At 42.0% G+C, this 21,276-nt stretch overlaps 1 protein-coding gene across 4 annotated transcripts in view; it reads right to left on the bottom strand.

Moving 5' to 3' along the window:
• The window catches only part of suco (SUN domain containing ossification factor), a 41,417-nt gene that overhangs the window by 4,843 nt on the left and 15,298 nt on the right, over positions 1 to 21,276 (bottom strand). For 2 of the 4 annotated variants that reach the window (XM_038716421.1, XM_038716420.1), the window contains exons 2-22: positions 19,117 to 19,225; positions 16,728 to 16,829; positions 16,288 to 16,622; positions 15,334 to 15,474; positions 14,814 to 14,991; positions 13,165 to 13,276; positions 12,531 to 12,658; positions 12,189 to 12,256; positions 11,961 to 12,068; positions 11,194 to 11,299; positions 9,544 to 9,564; positions 9,194 to 9,249; positions 8,492 to 8,583; positions 8,257 to 8,322; positions 7,465 to 7,548; positions 5,912 to 5,996; positions 3,351 to 4,709; positions 1,970 to 2,057; positions 1,758 to 1,862; positions 625 to 779; positions 159 to 250 (exon numbers count right to left, since the gene is read on the bottom strand). In XM_038716421.1, coding sequence (XP_038572349.1) covers positions 159 to 250; positions 625 to 779; positions 1,758 to 1,862; positions 1,970 to 2,057; positions 3,351 to 4,709; positions 5,912 to 5,996; positions 7,465 to 7,548; positions 8,257 to 8,322; positions 8,492 to 8,583; positions 9,194 to 9,249; positions 9,544 to 9,564; positions 11,194 to 11,299; positions 11,961 to 12,068; positions 12,189 to 12,256; positions 12,531 to 12,658; positions 13,165 to 13,276; positions 14,814 to 14,991; positions 15,334 to 15,474; positions 16,288 to 16,622; positions 16,728 to 16,829; positions 19,117 to 19,225 — 3,590 coding nt within the window. The remainder of the gene's footprint in view (positions 1 to 158; positions 251 to 624; positions 780 to 1,757; positions 1,863 to 1,969; positions 2,058 to 3,350; positions 4,710 to 5,911; positions 5,997 to 7,464; positions 7,549 to 8,256; positions 8,323 to 8,491; positions 8,584 to 9,193; positions 9,250 to 9,543; positions 9,565 to 11,193; positions 11,300 to 11,960; positions 12,069 to 12,188; positions 12,257 to 12,530; positions 12,659 to 13,164; positions 13,277 to 14,813; positions 14,992 to 15,333; positions 15,475 to 16,287; positions 16,623 to 16,727; positions 16,830 to 19,116; positions 19,226 to 21,276) is intronic. The other 2 variants (XM_038716422.1, XM_038716423.1) reach the window with 2 other exon arrangements.

Below are 21,276 nucleotides of genomic sequence, written 5' to 3'. Positions count from 1 at the left end.
GCAATACCATGGTCTGCAGTGAGCTATGACTGTATAAATGTTGCTTATGTTTCAATGATTAAAAGGCAGAGGGAGAAACACAAATAGAAAAACAGAGAGCAGGTCTGAGGAGACTTGTGTGTGTGTGTGTGTGTGTGTTTAGGAGAAGGGGCTCTTACCTTCTGTAGATGACAAGTGGAATGACTTGGAGCGAACAAGCGGACAGGTCACCCTGCGCTTTAGGCTCATATCATCATAAGAGGAGAAGCATCTGACAGGAGAAAAATGATACTGATATTTGTAAAGTGTTTACATTGTCAGCTTCCTAACAGTTAGTGGCAGGACAGGAGTGACAACAATAAGCAAACAGGTAACAAAAGGATCCAAAAAAACAACACGGTCATGGATTTCCTCTGACATGTTCTATTCAAAAGCAGCATCCCAAAACTGGGTGTAGGGCATCATAATGACAGATATGACAGAAGGCTGTAATGACAGCTATTCATCTATCGTGAGAGAGAGAGAGCGAGAGAGAGAGTGCGAGAGAGAGAGAGAGAGCGAGAGAGAGTGCGAGAGAGTGCGAGAGAGTGCAAGAGAGTGCAAGAGAGTGCAAGAGAGTGCAAGAGAGTGCAAGAGTGTTCAAACCTCTTGGGGCTGGGGTAGTGGTTGCTCTTGGGAAGGGCAGCCGTGCTGATGTTGGGGCTGGGAGAGGAGCTGCGGCAGCACTGCAAACACAGCAGGAGGCCCAGAAACAGACACAGAACCAGAGAGACCACCAGGTAGCTCTGACGGTCAGATACCTGTACAGAAGAAGTGAGAAATGCGGTACAAGTCTGAAAAACACATACATTTAAAAACATAAAAATTTTGTACACACATATAAATGCCCCTCTCCTTGGAGGCTTTTGGGTATTACATCTATAGAAATGTATTCCCAGCTGTGTCTGCTCACGTGCTTTTAGCTTTCATAAACCTGTATGTAATCCATATAGGCACATGCCCTCTTGTCAGAGGCAGTAGACACTCTCAGCCAAAGCAGTTGTACTCTAACTGTATCCTCTCAAAAGTCAGCCAATGAACATGGAAAGTTTAAAGGTTTGGGGAGTTGACAGCCAATTCTGGGAATAACATACAGAAATATTTTTGTGAGTGTCCTCATGCCCTCTCTTAATGGCGTCTCTCTTGCTCACAGCAGTATCACCAACTGCTTATCAACTACTGCTGAACAAACCTTTGTTTTATCTCATGTCCTAGTTAACAGAGGAGCGTCAAATATTAAAATAGGAGTAACATACTTGCCATAATTAGTATAATCTATCCATGTTCGTTCTTTCAGCTATCATCTTTTCAGTATTTCCCTGTTCAACTTCACAAATGTGCTGTGCTGCCTCATTTCCATTTGATGTGTTCAATATCAGCAACACCTTGTTGTTGAGATCATTAAGCATTCCAAGCAGAAAACTGTGTTGTTTAATGTTTCTGACTATGGTTTGTGTTAGGCACTGAGCATAAACAAATGCAGCAGAGAAAAGTCTGTTTGATGAACAGTGGCATGCTCCAACAACACATCCTGTATGCAGGAAGAAATAAAAATCACTAAACTGAACACTGTGCACAAATTATTTGCTTGGTTTCATATTACACTGTTAGTCAGCTCTCAAAATTTATGCGATAAACAGATATTATTTCTGAACTGGTTGACAGATGTCAGTGTCAATCTGTCATCACAATGTAAGCAGCAGGCAAAACAATAGCAATCAACGATAGAAGTATCTTACCTCTCTCTGCAGCTGGCTGACTGTAGCGGTGAGATTGAGCATCAGTTTTGTGACATTCTCCAGCTGGCTCTGCAGGACCTGGATGGAATCCGTCTGCTTCTGGTCCTGAAAAGCACATCAGTTAGTCTTTACAATCACACACACACACACACACACACACACACGTTTATGCTTTATTTTCTCTTGCTCTGGTCGCATTCATGTAAACTAACCTGCTCCTCAGCAATGCGGGAGGTGTTCTGCAGTTTGATGATGGTCTTATTGAACGCTCTCTGCATCTCTTCCATCTGTTTACGGTATCTGAGCAACACAATTACAAAAATAACAACTCATAACCACGGTATAAAGGCACTAGGGATGTAGTGATTACCGGATTTTACTGTTAACCGTGCTTTAAAACGTCGCGGTTCATTAATCATAAAGACTCCGCTACACCGCGTTTCTGTTGCACAAAACAAAAACAAAGTTACACGAGCGGTGCACCAGTTTAAAGAGTTGTGCTTATCAGAAACATGGAGGCTACTATGGTTCACTAGCTAAACTATGGCATAGGGACCAAACTGTGAAAGGTTACACCTGCTTTGTTTGTTTACGTTGCACTGAAAGCCCAATTCTCACCCCGAATTGCCTCTGGTGGCTGTTCCACCAGCGTGTGAATGTTAGTTTCTGTTTGAGCACTTAGGCTCAGTGTATGAATGTGCGTAAATGGTGAATGCGATGTAGTGTAAAAGCGCTTTGAGTGGTCGAAAAGACTAGAAAGGCGCTACACAAATATGGAGCATTTACATTTAAATAACGCCCCGGTCAGACCTGAAATTCTCCCACACTGCCGACTTCAGCCATTTCTTTGGTGGAAAAAAAGCTTCTGACCCACCGCCAAAACAGCACCCCTGTGCTAGGGGACACATTATTTTCAATGGCTTGCACCGCGCCAGGGCAGTTTGTTGCCGCGGCGAGCAACGCGCACTGCGTGGCGAGCTCGCACGCATGTTGCAGTCAAAGTAGTTGAACTTTTGCACTGAGCAGCTTCCAGCGCAGAACAAATTGCTTCTTTTCTGAAAGGTCTTTTATGGAAGAATGTAGTCTTCAAGACTTTTAGTCACTGAACATTTAATGTTACATCCTGTTGCCTCCTCCTGTCTGTGTTGAGAAAATGTTGCCAGGTGTAAAACACTAACATTATCCAATTAACTGCATTTCAGTCATTAATTATAACGCTGCATAAGAGATGTTCTCAATCATTTTCACTAAAACATATACGTATGGATGAGTGTTGATGACATAACAGTTCAGTTTATTTTCCCTGTGGGATAAATTAAGTTAATATTCCTCTTATATTAATAATATTTACATATTATAGAAATATAATTTTTTATGTAATTAAAATATTAAAAATCAGCTTAATTACTAGTGTTGTGAAATTAATTAATGCATTGTGAAACCGTGATTATTCCTCAGACTATAATCGTACCGACACAATCTGTAATCGTTGCATCCCTAAATGGCACTGGTCATATCAGTCTAATAAGCAATCAAAAAACAAGTTTGAAAGAAGTTATATCATTCTAAGGCTTATTGTGTCCAGCGGTTTACCTCTGGCTGAGCTCCTCCAGGTATCTGCTGGACAGACTCATGTTCATCTCCAGGGCTTTGATCCTGTTGTTCAGCCTCATAAACACGCTCTCCTTCTGGCTGGATCCGTGCACCGCTCCTCCGTTCAATAACACGCTGTTCCCACTCACTGGGCCCCCATTATAATCTCCTCCATTCTGCAACTCTGCATAAAAGTCTGTAGCTGTTCGGTGGACGTTGCCATTCCCATTAGTGCTTAGCAGGTCCTCGTCCACCGTGTCTTCCACGCGATGGGGCTCTCCAGTCTGAGTGAGAGAGTCCCCCTGTTCCCCGTGAGTCTGAGATGCCTGGACACTGTGTCTCTGTGAGTCCCCACTGTCTGTGCTCGACTGTACTGGGTCTGTGTCGGTCAGTGGGAGAGCTGTTGGCAGTTCAGTCGGAGGGGGGATGAGGTCTTCAGGCCTTGATGCGGTGGGAAGAGGCTGAACAGGCTGCTCCTTAACAGGGGAAACCACAACAGCAAGAGAAGCCGTCTCAGAGGCTACAGGTTGTGGGGGCAAGTTGACTGTAAGGGTGGGGGTGGCACTGCTGGCCAGTTGCGTCTCGGGGATTGAGACGGCTTGGAGTGGTGGAGTGGGGACAGGGTCCAGGGCTGCATCTTTAATGGGAGGATGCAGCCTCTTCTCGTGCGTGGGGGTAGGCCATGTCTGGGAACTATGGATGTCTGAGAAACTGTGAGGGGGGATGGTGGAGGTTCTACTTGGTTCTAGGAGAATCTTCAGCTCTGGAGTGTGTGCGTCAGGGGTGTCAGTGTTGGGATATATGGTGTGCACCTCGGCCAAGTTTTTGCCCTCGTCTTGGCCCTTGACAGGCACCTCGGGCTCGGGAGCTTTTTCTGTGAGTGGGAGGGCTTCTTTGAGAGGTGTGGGGACAGGGGCAGGGATCAGTGGGGGTGTGGGTGTGGGGGAAGGGGTATGTTTCTCCGTCTGTGTTTGAATGCTCAGCTGCCTCCGCCTAAGGCTGCGGAGTCTCTCCTTGGCCAGCCTGGCGGAGCACCAGCGATGGAGCAGCTCCGGCAGCGTGGCCATGCAGGACAGAGACAGGGAAGAGAAGGAGGAGAAAGGACAGTACGTCTGGTTCTCCCACTTGTTCCTGTCGGCCTCCCTCTTCGTTGTCGTCTCCTCCTCTCTCTTCTCTTCCTCTTCCTCTCCTTCCTCCTCCATCAGGGTGACCGTAGACTGTCTGGGCTCCTCCTCCTCTTCCTCCTCTACCAGAGTGACAATCTGTCTGTCCTCCTGGGAGTCAGGTGATGGGGGAGGAGGTGTGGAGACATCAGAGTCCTCCTGAGTAGGACGGTGTTCTGACTCTGCAGGCTCCAGTCTGGAGGAAAGACAGAGATACAAATTTAGAAGCATATTATCAGAACTTCTGTTTATTTTGGAGAGAAAAATGATGCCAAACTCATTGTTGTCATTTAGATCAATTCACATTCATATAGGGCTGTACATAACGATTATTTTTCAAGTCTATTAATCTAACGATAATTTTTTCGATAAGTCGATTCATCTTACGACTAATTTTGTGTATTCTAAAGGGAAAAAAGTTGCCCATTACTCAATTAACATACAGAATTTATCCAAAATCAATCAAAAATTTAATACTTTAGTCAGTCATCCTGATGAAGCACGTTCATCAGTAATGACAAGAGTAACACATCTTAAAATTAATCTAATTTCCACGTCACTGATGTGTTGTGATAATAACAATAACAGACATTAATTAAGATACTTTACTTAAAACTTTTAATGTTTCTGACATGGATTTATTTCAATATTGAGTAATGCAGTATGATAATCAACTGTATTTCTGCATCAGTGTGGGGCAAAGAAAACTGAAACGATTTACATACTGTACAGACAGACAGTCACAGATTGTCTGTAATATTACTTTTAGCTGTTTTCTCGCTCATACGTGGCCGTGAAATAAACAGAAAATATGAAACGGTCGAATGTTATAAAGTGGTATAAACTGGTATTACTATTAGTTATAAAACATTAAATCAAAAGTTCATAATGACTTGTGAATTTTGCTATAGCGCCTAATGCATGCTTGTAAGTGATTATAACAACTGTTATGGAAGCTTTATATCGTGTTATAAATATATGCATAAGTCATTATAGCGATTACATTTTAACATGAAGGTGATAAAGAAATACTTAAAATAAATTTTAACGAACTACGTGTCCTTGTGCTGATAATGTGCCGTGCTTGTGTGGGATCCATTTGCTTCACGTGTTCAGTTGTGCTGCATGAAGCTATTCCCAGTTCACAGAGCTCATAGAGCAGCATGTTGTTGAGTGTCTGTCTAAAATACTGCCAAACTTTAGATGGTCAAAGGTGTTGTCTTGTAGCTGGACCTTGTCAGGGGGAATCCCTGCTAACATTGGATGCAGCAACGCTTCGACGCACGTAATGTGAGTCGACGTATTTACGTAATCGATTTCATTGACTATGTTGATGAATTGCTCCAGCCCTACATTGATAATGGTTTATTGGTCTTTAATTTGTACACTGTGACTTACACTGCAGAGTCATGAGGTGTTTCAGCTGGTTTGGGTGTAACTTCTGTGCTTCCCTTCTTTTCATTCTCTTCTGTTGTTACATTAGCTAGCATTTGGACAAAAACAAGAATATTAAAATACTCAGAACATGACTTGAAAACACTGTTACTGTTCCACATAACTTGGCAGTTGCTGGCTTCTCCCCAACCCCATGTGGCTGTAGGAGTGTAGAACAGAAACCCTTTTCGTTGCACAGTGTGGCTGGCAAGTCCATGTTTGGGAAAGTCAGAAATACTGTGAACCAGTCTAGTCCAGTTAGAACTGATCTCTCTCTCACACTCTCTCTCTTCCCTGCTTACTCAGCGGGGGTAAATGGAAATCAGAACCTTAACTTTAAAGAGCAGCAGTGAAAGAGATGCTTTTTAGATATTCTTCTCCGACAGAGGTAGAAGTTCTGCCACTAACTGGAAGCTTGACTTTAGGGACTCCCATTTAGATGAAATGATAATTTTTGTGGCAGTTCATAATAAAAAACTGTATATAATAGTGTTTGAGTGTTCTCAGCTTTTACAAAGTTTTCCCTTTAATTCGATGCCGCAGGGAAAAAGCTGAGCAAGACAGTCTTTTTGAATCAACTCTTTGTGGGGTAAACAGGGCGAGGAACGTCATAGGCCCACTCAGTCTAAATCCATCTATGCTCCTCTACCAAGAAGTAAAAGACAAACAGCCAAAGTTCTGCTGAAATGCTCCTGGAGACCTCATGCCAAAAGCCCCCAAAAAAACACCCATCTGGATCTCTCTGGTACACACACACACACACACACACACACTCTCAAGGCTATGCATATGCTCACACTTCAGAGAAGGAAATAAAGTGTCCCAGTTTTCTAAGCAGTTAATCTAAACAATATGTGAGAAGACAGGCATGCAGGCAGTTAGAGAAAGAGAAAGGGAGAAAAGGGGCAGAAAAGTTTGAGTATGAGCAGTGTGCAGGAAAAGAGGGGCAGTATGGTAGTTTCTGGCATTTCCATTCATGTTTTCATGTGCATAAAGTAAATGTTTAAAAAAAACACATTAATGACAAGGTATGCTAGGTATACTGATCGGAAGTGACAGTGAGTAGTACGTAATGGCAACAAAACTGGATGGGTGACTCATGCTAAACAATCTTTTATTTATTTTTTTTAAGAGAGCTGATCAGTGGTTTCTATATGGATAAACCAGTTTTACGTCTTATTACCCTGTGACAAGGTGCGGTTGCTCAAAGAGAGTAAAAGCAAACGAATGCTAGGCCCTTGCGTTTCAAATAAAAAAAATCTATATAGAGAGGCTAGGTCAGTAAACTAATGTTTGCACAGATGAAACTAACATTTACGTGAGGCCAATATCTTGTAATCACTACTATGCTAAGTCAAAATTAGTGCAGCCCACAAACACAGCTCTGGAGACATCTCTTCCCACATTACAATGATTTGGAAAATCAGAAAATTGGGCTCAAGAGAGTTGTGGACATGAAAGGTGATGCAGAATGGAAAAAAGTAACAGGAAGCACGAAATGTGTGAGGGATGAGTACCTCCTGTTTCTGTTGCACCCTCCAGCTCTGGCTTGCCGCCCAGCACATTAGCAGCAATGTTGTTTACCATGTTAAGGATGGCATCTAAAAAGTAAAAGGAGACACACACGTTATTTTAAAGTTCCTGTAAATAAGTTGACAGCCAGCAGCCTTCAGCCAAACATGACTCAATGAAACCACAGGCTTAGGCATTTCTTGTTCCATTTTCCCTACTCCCCCCCTCTGCTACTATGAACTGCTTCAACATTATTTTACTTTTCTGTCCTAAAATTTATTTTCCAGCTTTTCCTTCAGTCCCTATTCTCTCTCGTTCAGTTCCCCTCCAAGCGAGGCCTCTAAAAGAAAAAGCGTAGGATTTCTCTCTTTTCATGGTTTTATGGTTTAAGCCCTTAAGATGTGTTTGTATAATATTCCTGTGTGCGGCTACACCAGTCCTCCCTTTGCTAAATCAGGAGACAGAAGGGCACCAGTGTGTTTGCGCATGTGTGTGAGGTTTAAAAAAAAAAAAAAAAAAAAAAAAAAAAAATTGTGTAAGCTGCAAAATCTCTGCAACCCATACCCTAGTCAACATCTATGTGTGATGCCAAGAAGGTTAACATACTGAGGAATCTTAATTATAGTTTATTCAGTTATCTAAGGAAAATAATGACTACCTAAACCACACAATCAATCTTATCTTTTGTTGATTTCATCTATATTGTTGTAGTCTAGTTGCTGTCAATTAGTCTTTGTTAATGTAGATGTATATATGTGTATGCGTGCGTGTGTGTGCGTGCGTGCGTGTATACATACTGGTTGCTGAGCCAAGCAGGTTTTTAGAGGCCTTGTCCTCTGATGGTTGGTAGCCAGGTGGATAGTCTGAAGAAAAGGACGTACAGGTAATATTTAGCAAAATACATACCTCCACTTAAACATTTTCATTTGAATCATCTTCTTCTGCTAATTGAATGAAAATTGTCAATTTGCCACTGATGTTGAAAAAGAAGTAACAATTCCTATTCAATAATATAACAGATGATCATCTTACCATAGTCTTCATCCAAGTACTCCAGTCTTTCTGAAGGATACTGGGAATCAGAGATTTCCTCATACTCCTCCACCATGCTCGTACCAAACACCCTACACAAAAATCACACACAAATACTGTGTTACACAAACAAACCTACCTACAGAAAAGGATAAAGGTTGTTATCACTACACAGAAGAGGTGGCCAAATCTTTCTGGGGAAATGCAGCTTTTAAAAAAAAAAAATGTATAAAATAACCTGCTGCTCAAAGCAGGTTTGAAGAAAACTAATGAAAATGATAATCCAGAGTTTCTTTACTGTAGAGAATCTACTTTGACCTTCTAGTAAACATGTGCAGGAGAGTTTAACAGCCTTTTAAACCCCAACAGCAGTTCCTTCAGGGTCATTCTCTGGAATCATTCTTCAGAAAAAAAGTGTGTATAGTACATTTTTAACAAGTATAAAGATCAAAGTCAAATGGCTTGTTGAAAAGTATTTTGTTGGTCTTGGCTAAATAAAGCAGTGTGTGGTTTTAAGTCCACACTCATCCAGTTTCCTGTTCTCTACCAGTGTTTCTATTTTCTTAACAAGAAAGGATAGTCACCTTAATGGTTCCTTCTAGGCTAAGCTGCTTTGTTTCATGTCAATTTTGGTTCAGCAAATCAAAAAGAGAGCCCTTGGAATTAAAAAGGGGAACTGGGAAGAGCTATTTACTATCATACCTGATGAGACTGAGTGGACAGAAGTGTTCTGATCCAAAGTGGGAGAGGAGTTCAACCTGCAGGGAAAATGATCAAACTGTTATATTGAAAATTTCATCCACAACTTCACAACATTCCCAATACCAATAATGTGCATGTGCCCAATTCTATAAACCCATAATCCACCAAACGCGTGAAAACTAGAATTGCCAAGCGTTGACAATATGGTTTGTGTGCATATTTCTACTTGTTTAAAATCTTTCACATGCACTAACAATGCCAAAGCTCACCCACTAAAGTGTTTGACCATTACAAGAATGCATTTTGTGTGAGTGCATCATAACCTCTGACGGAGAGAGAAGAGTGCCAACCTTTATGTACTTGATGAACATCTGATGCGAGAGGAAGACAGGAGAAGGACAGAAGGAGAGAGAAATAAAACAAGAGAAAGAAATCAGTAAAGACTGATGCAAGCTACAAGCAAGTCAGGCATTTGCTTACAGTCTGTCTCTCTCATAAGACAAACACACTGCTGCTGGTATAGGCTGGATCATTGTTCTATAACAGTCCACAGGCAAAATACCAGAAAGAGGTTTCTAACAAGCAGCTAGAAAGGAGCGCAAGGCGAGACAGAGGGACAGACAGGCAGACAGACAAGTAAAATATCAAAACAAGAAGTAACAGTATTCATCTGCTTAGATGAAAGTCGTAACCAAAGCACATAATCCTAAACTCTCTAGACCAAAATAAATTTAAAAAAAAAAATCAGTTTTATGTAATAGAAACAACCATTTCATAACAGAGAACATGAATCACAGTAAGCACCCACACATAACACCCACAACATAAAAAGGATAATCAGCCGAGCATTAATCAAGTGTTTAGTGAGCAACACCGAGGGTGGAAGTGTGAGGAGAGAGACCGTTCAGAAAAGCAAGATACTTATGATTTATTACATCTACACATATGCTAATGAATGTAGCCTAATGTTGTCTTAATGACAATAATATTTCTTTTCTGTGTAAAAAACTGAAGCAACAACTGAAACCTAGAAAGACCCGATACCCTGCACACAATTCATTTTCACTAAAAGACAGTTTTAGTCTTTTGCCAGGTAACACACTCAGCTTACAGGGAGGCAATGTGTGTGACTGAACCAAAAGAAAGAACAACTTTGCTTAGGCGCTTTCACACTGCCCAATTTTCCGGGAGTATTATGCCAATATAGTAGTAAAAACTTTATTTGTAAAGCACTTTCCAAAACCAAGTTACAAAGTGCTGTACAGTAAAACAAACATATTATTTCCTTAAAAATATAAATGAATTAAAATAACTTAAAAATCAACAATAAAATCAAAACTAAATAATATAATAACAGCAGTTATATAAAGTTTGTAAAAACTCCAAACGATAAAAGTGAGACTTAAGAGATTTAAAAACAGGCCACTGAGTTTGCCTGCCTCGGCACGGTCACCTTTAGTACAAGACGAGAAATTTGGAACCATTAGTAGAGCCCTGCCAGAGGATCTCAGGCATCGTTCCGGCTTGGAGGGAGTTATCAAATCACAGATGTAGGCAGGAGCCTGGCCGTTCAGGGCTTTAAACATAAGTAGTAAAATCTTAAAATTAATTCTCAAAACTCACAGGTAACCAGTGAAGGGCAGCGAGGATTGGTGTGATGTGGTCACTCCCCTTTGTGCGAGTTAAAAGCCTGGCTGTAGCATTTTGAATGAGCTGTAATCTATGAATATTTCCCTTACCAATATCAAAATACAGAGCATTGCAGTAGTTGTGTCTTGATGAAATAAAGGCATGGGGGGGGGGTGTTTACAGGCAGCGCTGATGGCATGGCTAACTTACCATGAAGTCATAAGTGGGTCCCCTGAGTCTGTGTGTGTGTATTTATCAACTAGGAACTGTAATATATAACTGGGAATGAATATATTAATTGTTTATCGTTACTTTCCTTGAGACAAGTGTACTATTAAAGCAGAAGGAAGAAAAACAAAACAAAACAGTACCTTCACATATTTAGCATAAAGCTGCTCATCCAGAGGGAAGCTCTGCACAATGCGCTCATCGCGTGCATGGAAAGTACCCAGTTTTACCCACTTGTTGGTAGGATATCTGCAGACAGAACAAGAGAAAAGTAAGATGTGTGTGATGGCTGCAGTGTGCTTAAGACTACATCTGGAATGTTCTCAAAGGCTGGGTACAAAGGCCACAGTACAACATGTGCTTCCATACCAGAGGATGGGATTTACAAGCTGTGGTGCGAGAGAACGATGGACAACGGACAACACCAGCTCTGGCAGCAAGCAGTAAAGTTAGAGCTGATAACACAGGAGGAAGATGATGATTTTAATCAGTCCTGCTCCTGGTATTTTTTTTTTTTTTTACATGGTGCTGTTTTGGAGGTGCATGTGTGCCAGCCAGTTTCATAATCTCCCAAAATAAGTGACCCCTTTTGTACTGAAAACCTTCTCCCAAAAAGCTATCATGATAAAAAAAATTATATTAAGAACTGAAATTTCAAATGCTACATGTTGTGCATTTTATTTTTATTTTTTTTTATCTCTCAGGTTTGCAATAATCCTTCCTCCCCATTTACTCAGTTAGAAATCAAAATGCAAGCAACAGTGCACTGTGAAGGACGCAACAAAAAAACTGGACAGGAGGCCTCCACATAGTCCAATGCAGGGCTTTTTGGCTGTCACAAAACCATCACAAGAACAAACCAATCAATCAATCAACCAACCCACTTAAACATACAAGAAACAAAGTATACCTGTCACTGATGGAGACTAAAAAGTCTTTAGGAGTTGATGAAAAGAGCTCGAAGTTAGCAATGTCCAGCTGCTTGACTTGAATAGGCTCACAGAGCTCTATCACAAACCTGGAGAGAGGCAAATAGAGAAGGTTTATTAAAAAATAAATTCATAAGAAACTTGCTAACATCAGACTCCATTCCTCCATTCCTGTAAGCTGTATGCCAGTAGTGCGTCAGTGCACTCACCAGATTTTGTTGCTGCAAGGATTTAGCATGTAAAGGTCCATATTCTCCATGAGAATAGCTGAAGTGCTCTGAATAAGAAGAGTGAGCAAATTAGCATCCACCATCATCAGATTTTGTTTCGTTTATTTCCTTATGTAACAGCCAACTGTAGTGAGTGAACACTGTTTTTCGTGGTAGACTAAACCTCTGTTCCCGGTTAGGTTTAAATGCTTATCTTAATTGTTAAAGCAACTTTAAAGCAGGTTTCAACCACCTGCTGATACAACTTGACAGGTCAACATCTGTTTACTTAGCGAGTGTATATGCTTGTGTGTAGGCAAACAGGGATGATTAGGATTCAACCTTGGCCTCATTGTTGGCAGAGAGTATCTTGGCACCACACTCCACAGAGGCATAGTTATTCTTGAAGTTTTTCTGGACCTTCTTCACTGGATGGGGGCTGCCGCTGGTTGAGGTATGGAGAGACTGACCTGGGCAGAGGGAGTGTTATATTAGAGCCCATTACAGACACTGGAAACAGAGTGTTGCCTGGGAGGAACAAGTCGAGGGCTTATGCAACACACATAAACACACGCTCCACTGACAACTGCACATGGCGTGCACAGGGAGAAAGAAAGAACAGAGATGTTGAGACAGAGACAGGAATAGAACACGAGGAAGGAAGCTAAAGAGAAAAGACAGAGGTCGACAATGAACAAGTAATAAGAAGGACAAAGAAGCAACAAGAGGAGACATAGATTAAAACTGACAAGCGAAGGCCCCCTTTGTCTGCAGAAGCAATGCTGCAAACTGCGCCTGGGCCTGTGTCACTGAGTGAGTTTAACATCATCAGGCAATATTTGAGTTACCCAGCTTTGCTAGACCAAAAGCCCTAAAGCAAGCCTAAACTTAAAACAGAACTTATTGGGACATTGCACTGTGGTGTCCATTTGTGCACATGCCTCAAAATGTGTGTTTTAATATTGTATGCTCTTACTTTTCTCCTTCTCCACCTCCATGACTTGTTTTTTCCACTCGTCGAAGGTGGGGATGTCTTCTTTACTGGGCACTGAGGGATCAGTCTCCCTCGCAATACTGGCATCCCCTTCCTGAAACACACAGACACACCAACCCCAACCCACAGTGTTATAAAACTGTATTTATCACAAACTAAAATCACCTAATCTGGCTATATCTTGATATGCAAGAGCACAGCTCATTGTAAATTAATACATTTTGCTAAATATGACTAACAAGGTTATTTGTATCTCGACATCAGTGATCCGCTTTATGAATTAGATGAATGACCAGCCACTAACACACACGCATAGTGCTCGGAGTCAAAAGACTCCCATCCACAGTTCAGGGCAGTCAGCTAGACCCTGGCCACTAAAGCATGCACTGAGCTGTGACTAATGTTTTGATGAATTATGTAAGCGCCCTTTTGGACGTCACAAGAGAGTCTGATCCTAAAAATCCACCAACTCAGACGGCCTCTTATGTAAACATCCTAATAGTTCCAGCAGCAGTCAAGTCATTGCTAGCCACGTACAGATTAGTCCGATTTTGGCTTCAAAACAGCCATATAATGTAATAATTACACAATGCACACAATTCCCCTGAAAATCAGTAAATTCTCCCCCAGATACACTTTTATGTCATGGCAAACGGCAGTGCTTGTAGAAGCAGCAGCCGATAGCTCCTTCTAACTTCGCTACACTTTTGTTTACATTTTTCAGCTTTACTGCTAAAACATGTGTCACCTATGACAGAAAAAACAAACCGTCATTGCAAAAAGAAGACAGGGTTTTTGGATTAAAGACCGGCACACCACGATCCAGCCAGCCCAATCCACTGGACAAGGCACCACGGCGGGTGTGGTGATCGCTCAGAGGAAAGAGAGCTAGGATAGGAGCCATGTTGGCCCAGCTTAGACTTAATGCTGCCCTAAAGGTCTGGTCTGGACAAAGTGGGACTCATGTTGGCCAAGCAATGGACATTGGAGACTGCTGTGCCTACATCTTTACAGAGACCTGCCCCATCAACATCCCGGATCAAGCGCTCAGCAGGTGGTCTGTGTTCCGAGCTGTCAGAGCAAGACTCTGGCAAGATGAGAGGAGATGGACTGTGTTTTTGTACATCGATGATGCTTGGTGCTGAAACGCAGTCAAGATGGACACCGTTTACCCAAATGTCAGACTTTGTGAAGATGAACCCATATTATCATCTTTGCTGCTGTTTACATTCTCCAAAGAAGCAAATTCAACAAATGCACTGCAGAATGTTCTGGCTGTATATGTGTATGTGCAGTATACAGCCTATTGTTTTATTTTATTTATTTTAAATGTTACTATATTTTAAGACACACTTAATTATCTGTTGTATTATGCATGTGTAGCATGAAGGGACTATAAACTCTATGTCTGTCTAATTAGGATCGAACTCTCAACTGAGGTGGGATTCACAAGAACCGAGAAAGTCCTGCATTTATGTAGTCCTCCGCACTGTTCTGCTAATGAAGAAAGCTCCTGCTTTTTAGTGCTGCACTGATCAATCGTTGCATTTGATATTTACTAAAAAGCTCTGGATGTTATAATTCATTAATAATACACAGACATGTACGACGTGAGAAATACTGCTGCTCGCCTGCTGTTCTTGTTGGTGTTGGGAAGTGTTGCCCTCCTGGTCCAAATCAGACAGCCCATCCTCCAGCTCCTGTTGTTGTTCCTGGTCCATATGGCCCGGAGTAGACTGGACTTCTGCTTCAGGACCGGAGCTGTGGCTCTGGTCGGAAAGCTGGTCCTCTGCGGCAGCCTCATCCACACTATAGTGTAGACATGTGGCCAATGAGGAGGAGGAGTTGGAGGGAAGAGAAGGAGATAGAGAGGGGAGGAATAAGGATAAAGAAGGGTGGAGAACCAAAATAAGCACTCAGCAACTCTGGACACAAGACACATAAAATATTCAATTTATTTTAAAGTATTGATAGCCCTTGGTTGTGAGCAGGCAAAATGATGGGAAAAGGAAATAAAATAAAAATGAAAAAGCAGAAGTAAGTGGACAGCAAGGCCAGCGGTCGACGGTTGCGCACAGCAGAGAGGTGTAGCTTGTGACTTGATTACTTGTCTCTGTGCTTTGATTGGCTTCCATGGGGTTAGAAACTCACCTGAGGAGAAGGCTGCCAAAAGGAGAGTTTTCACAGGTTGCCAGTTCGGGGGGAATGACCCCGCACTGTGAATCAGAGTGCTCAGCAAAAACAAAGTGGTCTACTGGGAGTTCATCTCCTGCACTGGCAACCAGCACTGCACTGGGGGAAAGAAAGGACATGGTGTTTACCACACCTCCTTACAGTGGGAAGGGATGGGGTGGGAGAGAGGTAGGGAAGGGGACGAGGAAGAGGAGATAAATGACACAGAGCGAAGGGAGAGCAGGCGAGAGAGAAAAGGCAGGAGAAGGAGAGAGAAGAGAAAGAAATGGACGGACAAAAGGAATGGAGAGGTCGCTGGCCCGTGTGGCAGTTCATGTGCCCATCTTAAAATGTCCTGACGTCAACAGCCGATTTGACAAAAGGACTTGAATACAAACGTCGCCCCTGGATGGACGTATTCTTCTTGTAGGTTTGACCAAGCGGAAAGGTTCATGTCCACACAGGTGATGTTCCACAATGTCCACAATCTTCCCTTACAAAGTCCATTTCCTGTGCATGAGCAGTTCCATGTAACTTCATGATGCCGGCCTCCAGTTCCAGTAAAAGTGACTGAATTTCCAGGAGGACCAACTCTCCTTTGAGCTTCTCTTTTGGTTTGTGTTCAGTCATTAACAGTGGTTAAATGAAAAAACTAAATAACTGAAACAAAATAAACAACTGAAGGGAACAAAGGTTAACAAACAAAAATAACAGAACATGTGCAATGTCTGGCACGACAATGGCAGCAGGGGAAAACAGCTGTACCTATATTATACTTGGATTTGATTATAGTTGGCTTTAACCATCATAATAGGAACATGTATATTCTTAGTTATCAAAGACTATGATTTTAGTTCACCAATGTGACTTCTCTGTGGTTAAAGCCAACTCAGAGACCAGGTCTCTGGAAAGAGGAAGTGAATCTGAGCTTACCCTGTGTGGGTCTGGCCGGCACTCTGGGAGGTAGGTGTGTTTTCAGCTTTATCTGGGGATGCGGCTGGGTTTGAGTCCAGGATGGGGGGTGCAGCAGGGGCCTCACTGAAGATCTCCGCTGGGGTGGGGGCATCTGTGGACACTTGGTCCTGTGCTGGAACTGGTTCTGGAGTGGAGGACACAGGGAGTTCCCGGTCATGGTCCTGGGTGTCACTCTGCAGGTCCAAATCAGCCTGGGGGTCTGGGTGGGGTTCTGGCTCAGGAGCAGCAGGTACAGTATCAGACTCTGGTTCAGGCTTGGTCTCCTTCACCTCAGCATCCCAATGAATCACAGTCTGGTGAGAGAAATCACAAAAAACATTCACATATAAAAAAGACAACACATTAACAGCTGAAAGCACTTGTTTTGGGACCGTGTAATAACATATATGCGACGTTACCTCTTCTTGGTGTATGTTTTGTGTTTCCAGCATCTCTAGTGCTGCTCTCTCCGTCTCTAGCCCCATATCGTATGATGTGTGTGTCGTCCATTCGTCCGACACCTAGGGAAAAAATAAATATAAAATTTCACTGAATAGTGGACTAAGGATAGGAATCTAAACTTGAGAAAGCAGTTCAAATCACTGCCTAATAATGAAGCACTGTGACAACAACAATTCAAGCACTTTGCAAGACACTGATTGATTTTGAATAATGTATTCTTGTGTGAAAATGCCAGATGCAAACGGTCTTTGCATCTCAGGTTGTGAAAAAAGCCTTTTGTTGATGGACAAAGACTACGGTATTAGGCCAGTGACAGACTGCCAGGCCTGTTGAACTGTCCTGGCACGCCTGTTTGTTTCTGGATCACAAACAATGACTCCCCTTCTTCTGCGCTCACACACTTGTAACGAAGCACACTGGCTTCCCCAAATTATCACTCATTATAATACTCATCTGCACATTACCACACACACACACACACACACACACACACACACACACACACACACACACACACCACTTTGAGGGTCCATTCATAAGAGCTGAGAGTATCAAAATTAACCCAGACCCAGCTCTGAGCCATCATCAGTCCACCTCAGAAAAGCTCTTGTTGACTGACTTAAGATGGATTAGTCTCCAACATTATTCAGCAACTAAGGATGCAGAAAGGACAATAAAGCAGAGAAATGGTAAAGCTTTGTGTACTCTGAACTCTAACCCACAGGGCTGGTCCAGACATATAGCACAACTACCTCTATGACTTCATAACACAGAGAAACCTAGATTCTTGACAAGTAGTAACTTTGTACTTACAAGTGGCTCTAATCTTTAGGTGCTGAACATTGTTTTCAGTCTTTGTAAGCATTTCTGACATAGTTTCAATCATGCAGATTATCACTTGTCAAATAAGAGATAAGGTGAAAGGAATATGTTTTATTTTTCCTTTAATAAAGCCCATCTTGGTGGGCGCAACCAAGAATTATGTAATACACTCTATCCCACAGGCTTGCCTCTATAATCCAGGACCTTCCTGGACCAACACATCAAATATTTATAACTACTCCTCTCTCTGTGCCTCCTACTTTTCACCAGAGGTTAGTGGTAGGGGTAGGAGAAAAAAAATTGATTCTTAGATGCATAGTGATACGGTCATGGAAGATTCTGACTCGATTAACAAATGTCAAAAAATAGATTATTTGAATGTTAATTGATATCGTAATGTTGACAGAACGCAAAAGGCGGAACTCGCAGAAGTGCAGCGCCCGGACCGTCTGTGGCGTGCACATAACAGAGAGACCAGTGTTCCTCCAGTATTCGGCACACCACCGCTGCGGAATGATTAACCACCCTACTTACATATCACACAATCATTAATATCAGTGCGCAAATAATGATTTTAACTCGCACATTGTGCGAGCACGGTGACACTCAACGCTTTGCAAGCTCTCTCTGTATCCGGTTTGTGAGGTCGAGCGAATAAGAGAGAGTGAGCGGCAGAACATGATGCCGAAAGTTGGCAGAAGACAATTGTTGGCAGTAAGTTATTGTCTGGTGTTATTGTCTGACAACTGATTGTTGAAGAAATGTGGGATCATGGAGCTGAGGTTAATGAAGTAAATTAGGGATGCAAACTAGTCCTTTTAAGCTAAATAGGAGATGTTTCTTTTAGATTTTAATGTGCAAATTAAATGCTTAGTAATTATCCAGTGATCCTGTATAGAAAAAAACATTATGCATCAAGATGCATCTATAATCGTTTTATAATCGCATCGCAGCCCTCTGAATCGTAACTGAATCGAATCGTGAGGTGCCCAGAGATTCCCACCCCTAGTTAGTGGGTCACTCAAGCACATGACCCAACTCCCACCACTATCCTCATAGTGTTCTGCTAACTCATCCATTTCACAGCAGCAAGTCTAATAATCCTCAGCTGGCCAAGAGGGTGAACCAGCAATGTTAACCACACTGAATATCCATCCATCCATTTACAGGGGCCGGGTCGCGGCAGCACAAAGTCGTCTACTCATCCCTCTTCCCCAGCAATGTTTTCCAGCTCCTCCTGGGGTATCCTCAGGAGCTCCCAAGCCAGAGGAAATATATAATCTCGCCAGCATGTCATGGCATGTCTACCCCGTGTCCCCCACCACTTGGATATGCCCCTGCCCCAACCACCTCAACTGGATCCTTGACACAAAGGAATCAGGAGCCAATTTATTTTTTTTTCATTAAAATGTGTTATTTCATATAATTGATCGAACATGTGTGTTCTTTATTACAACAGTGTGCCACAGCTGTTCATTAAAAGCAATGCTTGATGTGAGTGGAATATAAGAAAGCACAACACACCTTGTGTTGCGTGGAGTCCTGCTCCTGGCCATCAGGGTTTTTGTCCACGGCAGACTGACCTGGGTCAGAAAAGCTCTGCTCTGAACAATACACATATTGACTGGGGTACCTGAAACACAAAACATGGAACATTTGTCAGCACAGTAGATTATTAATGTAGTCATCATACATGAGAAACTAAATGGGTAATCAATGCCAGTTGCTGTACAAGCAGTAACAAAAAACCATTAACATGCTACTTCCACGTTAACGGTTTGTATTTAACCCATAAGGGTTTGAAACAATGATGAGAGGTTCAACAGCACAACATGCTGTTAACTCTGTGCGCCTTTGAATTAAAAGAATGCTACACTGCATGACATCCTCTTCAGCAAGAACACTTCCTTTCGTAAGGGGGAGGGCAACACACGCAAGCTCTTTGGGTACAGGCAAACAAAATACTGAGAACAAAGGAGGCTGAGTGTGAATGAGGAACAGCAGACAGTGAGAGATAAAGCCAAAGGAGAAATGGTAACATGAGGTCTAGAAGGGGAGAGCCAGACAGCAAGACAGGCCACTTTTTGGGTATTTTTGCAAGCTGCTCAAGGCAAACTACCTTCTTTGAATTGGTCTTTTCTACCCCTTCCTCCCTGTTCCTTTCTGCCCATAATGCTTAGCAGAGCCACGGATATTACTGAAACTCTTTCAGGTGTCTCCAAGTCAATCTTATTTCGACACAGCTCACTTGTGTGTGCAACCTTGACAAGTTTCATTATAGCCATTTTTGCATACCTGGAGCCTGTTTTCCTGTCCACTCAATGTTTAACTACTTTCAAGGCTACCCTATAAGGTGCAGTACAGAATGTCAGCAAAACATGGCTGTTCTATACCTTCAGTGTGCTCAAGGCCAACAGGGACAACATGAGGGGGAGAAGCCAGGAGCAGAGACTTACCTATAGTATCTCTGCCAGACAACAAGGCTACTGTAAACACATGAGCAACTTTTCAATACAGGACTGCTGATTTTATATGCATGTTAATACAAAGCCTGTGGTCCTGGAGAAAAATACTTAAAAATGGAACGGATAAGAGACCATAAGGAACAAGCTGAGGTAACAGAAGACACATAGGGTAAGAGGAAGATAAGGAAACACAACAGAGGAAGACAAGGACACAGGAGAAAGAGAGAGAGAGAGCTGGTTCTCAGTTGGTTACCTTATCAGTAGTGTTGAAATACAGTGAAGAATGGAGTAAGGGGAGAGTGAAGCTACACTGACAAGAGGTTTGTCTAGATATGTTCCTTTTGCTATGATGCAAATTTTCCATTAGTCACCTACAAACTATAGCTTAACTTCTTTGAACTTTAATAAGGTCAGTCAGCAGCAGACTGCTTCAGGCTAACTCAACATACAGAGTTCGAGTTAAACTGAAAGTACTTAAAACAGACCTCCGTGACACCTTTATGCAGGCTCTATTATGTGGAACCACGGGCCATGAAATATACATTGTACATATGTTTAACCCAAAGGCCTGTTTACATTATGTTAATACAAAAAGCTAACTCTGAACATGACGACACGTTGCATCAGTGACAAGAGGTACAAAGACGCAAAGCACCATGTGATCCTGAAACTGGAGAGCTTCCCCTTGAGCGGTCAAGTATCAATGTCAGGAGAGAGCAGGACACATGGACAGTCGTGTTAACACCCTGTCAGTCCGGCTGTCAGAAGGAGGGAGATGAGCAATGAACGCGCACATACTGACAATCGCACAGACAACCATCTGTGCAAGTCAGTGTCCTGTCAATCCGAGAGCCTCTCCATCTGTATTCTGTTCATTACAATTTGAGGTGATTGAATGAAGAGATAAAAGATGACAAGAACATCCAGCTGAGACTTTTGTTTGTGTTACAAATATATAAAAAATAAATTAATAAAACAGTAATATATATATATATATATATATATATATATATATATATATATATATATATATATATATATATATATATATATATATATATATATATATATATATATATAGACAAAAAATTAAAAAAATAATTCATTGATGAAAAAATAATAATAAATTTCAGTATCAAAAGTAAAAACAAAACAAATACTAAAATATCAAACGATCAAAATAATAATCTCTCTCTCTCTCTCTCACACACACAACAAT

Source organism: Micropterus salmoides, unplaced genomic scaffold (genome assembly GCF_014851395.1).
Source record: "Micropterus salmoides isolate LMB-PRFRI ecotype aquatic unplaced genomic scaffold, ASM1485139v1 Ms_hic_scaffold_13, whole genome shotgun sequence".
Lineage (NCBI taxonomy): Eukaryota > Metazoa > Chordata > Actinopteri > Centrarchiformes > Centrarchidae > Micropterus > Micropterus salmoides.
The sequence above is the reverse complement of the archived record's forward strand: the minus strand, read 5'-3'. Positions and strand labels throughout refer to the sequence as shown.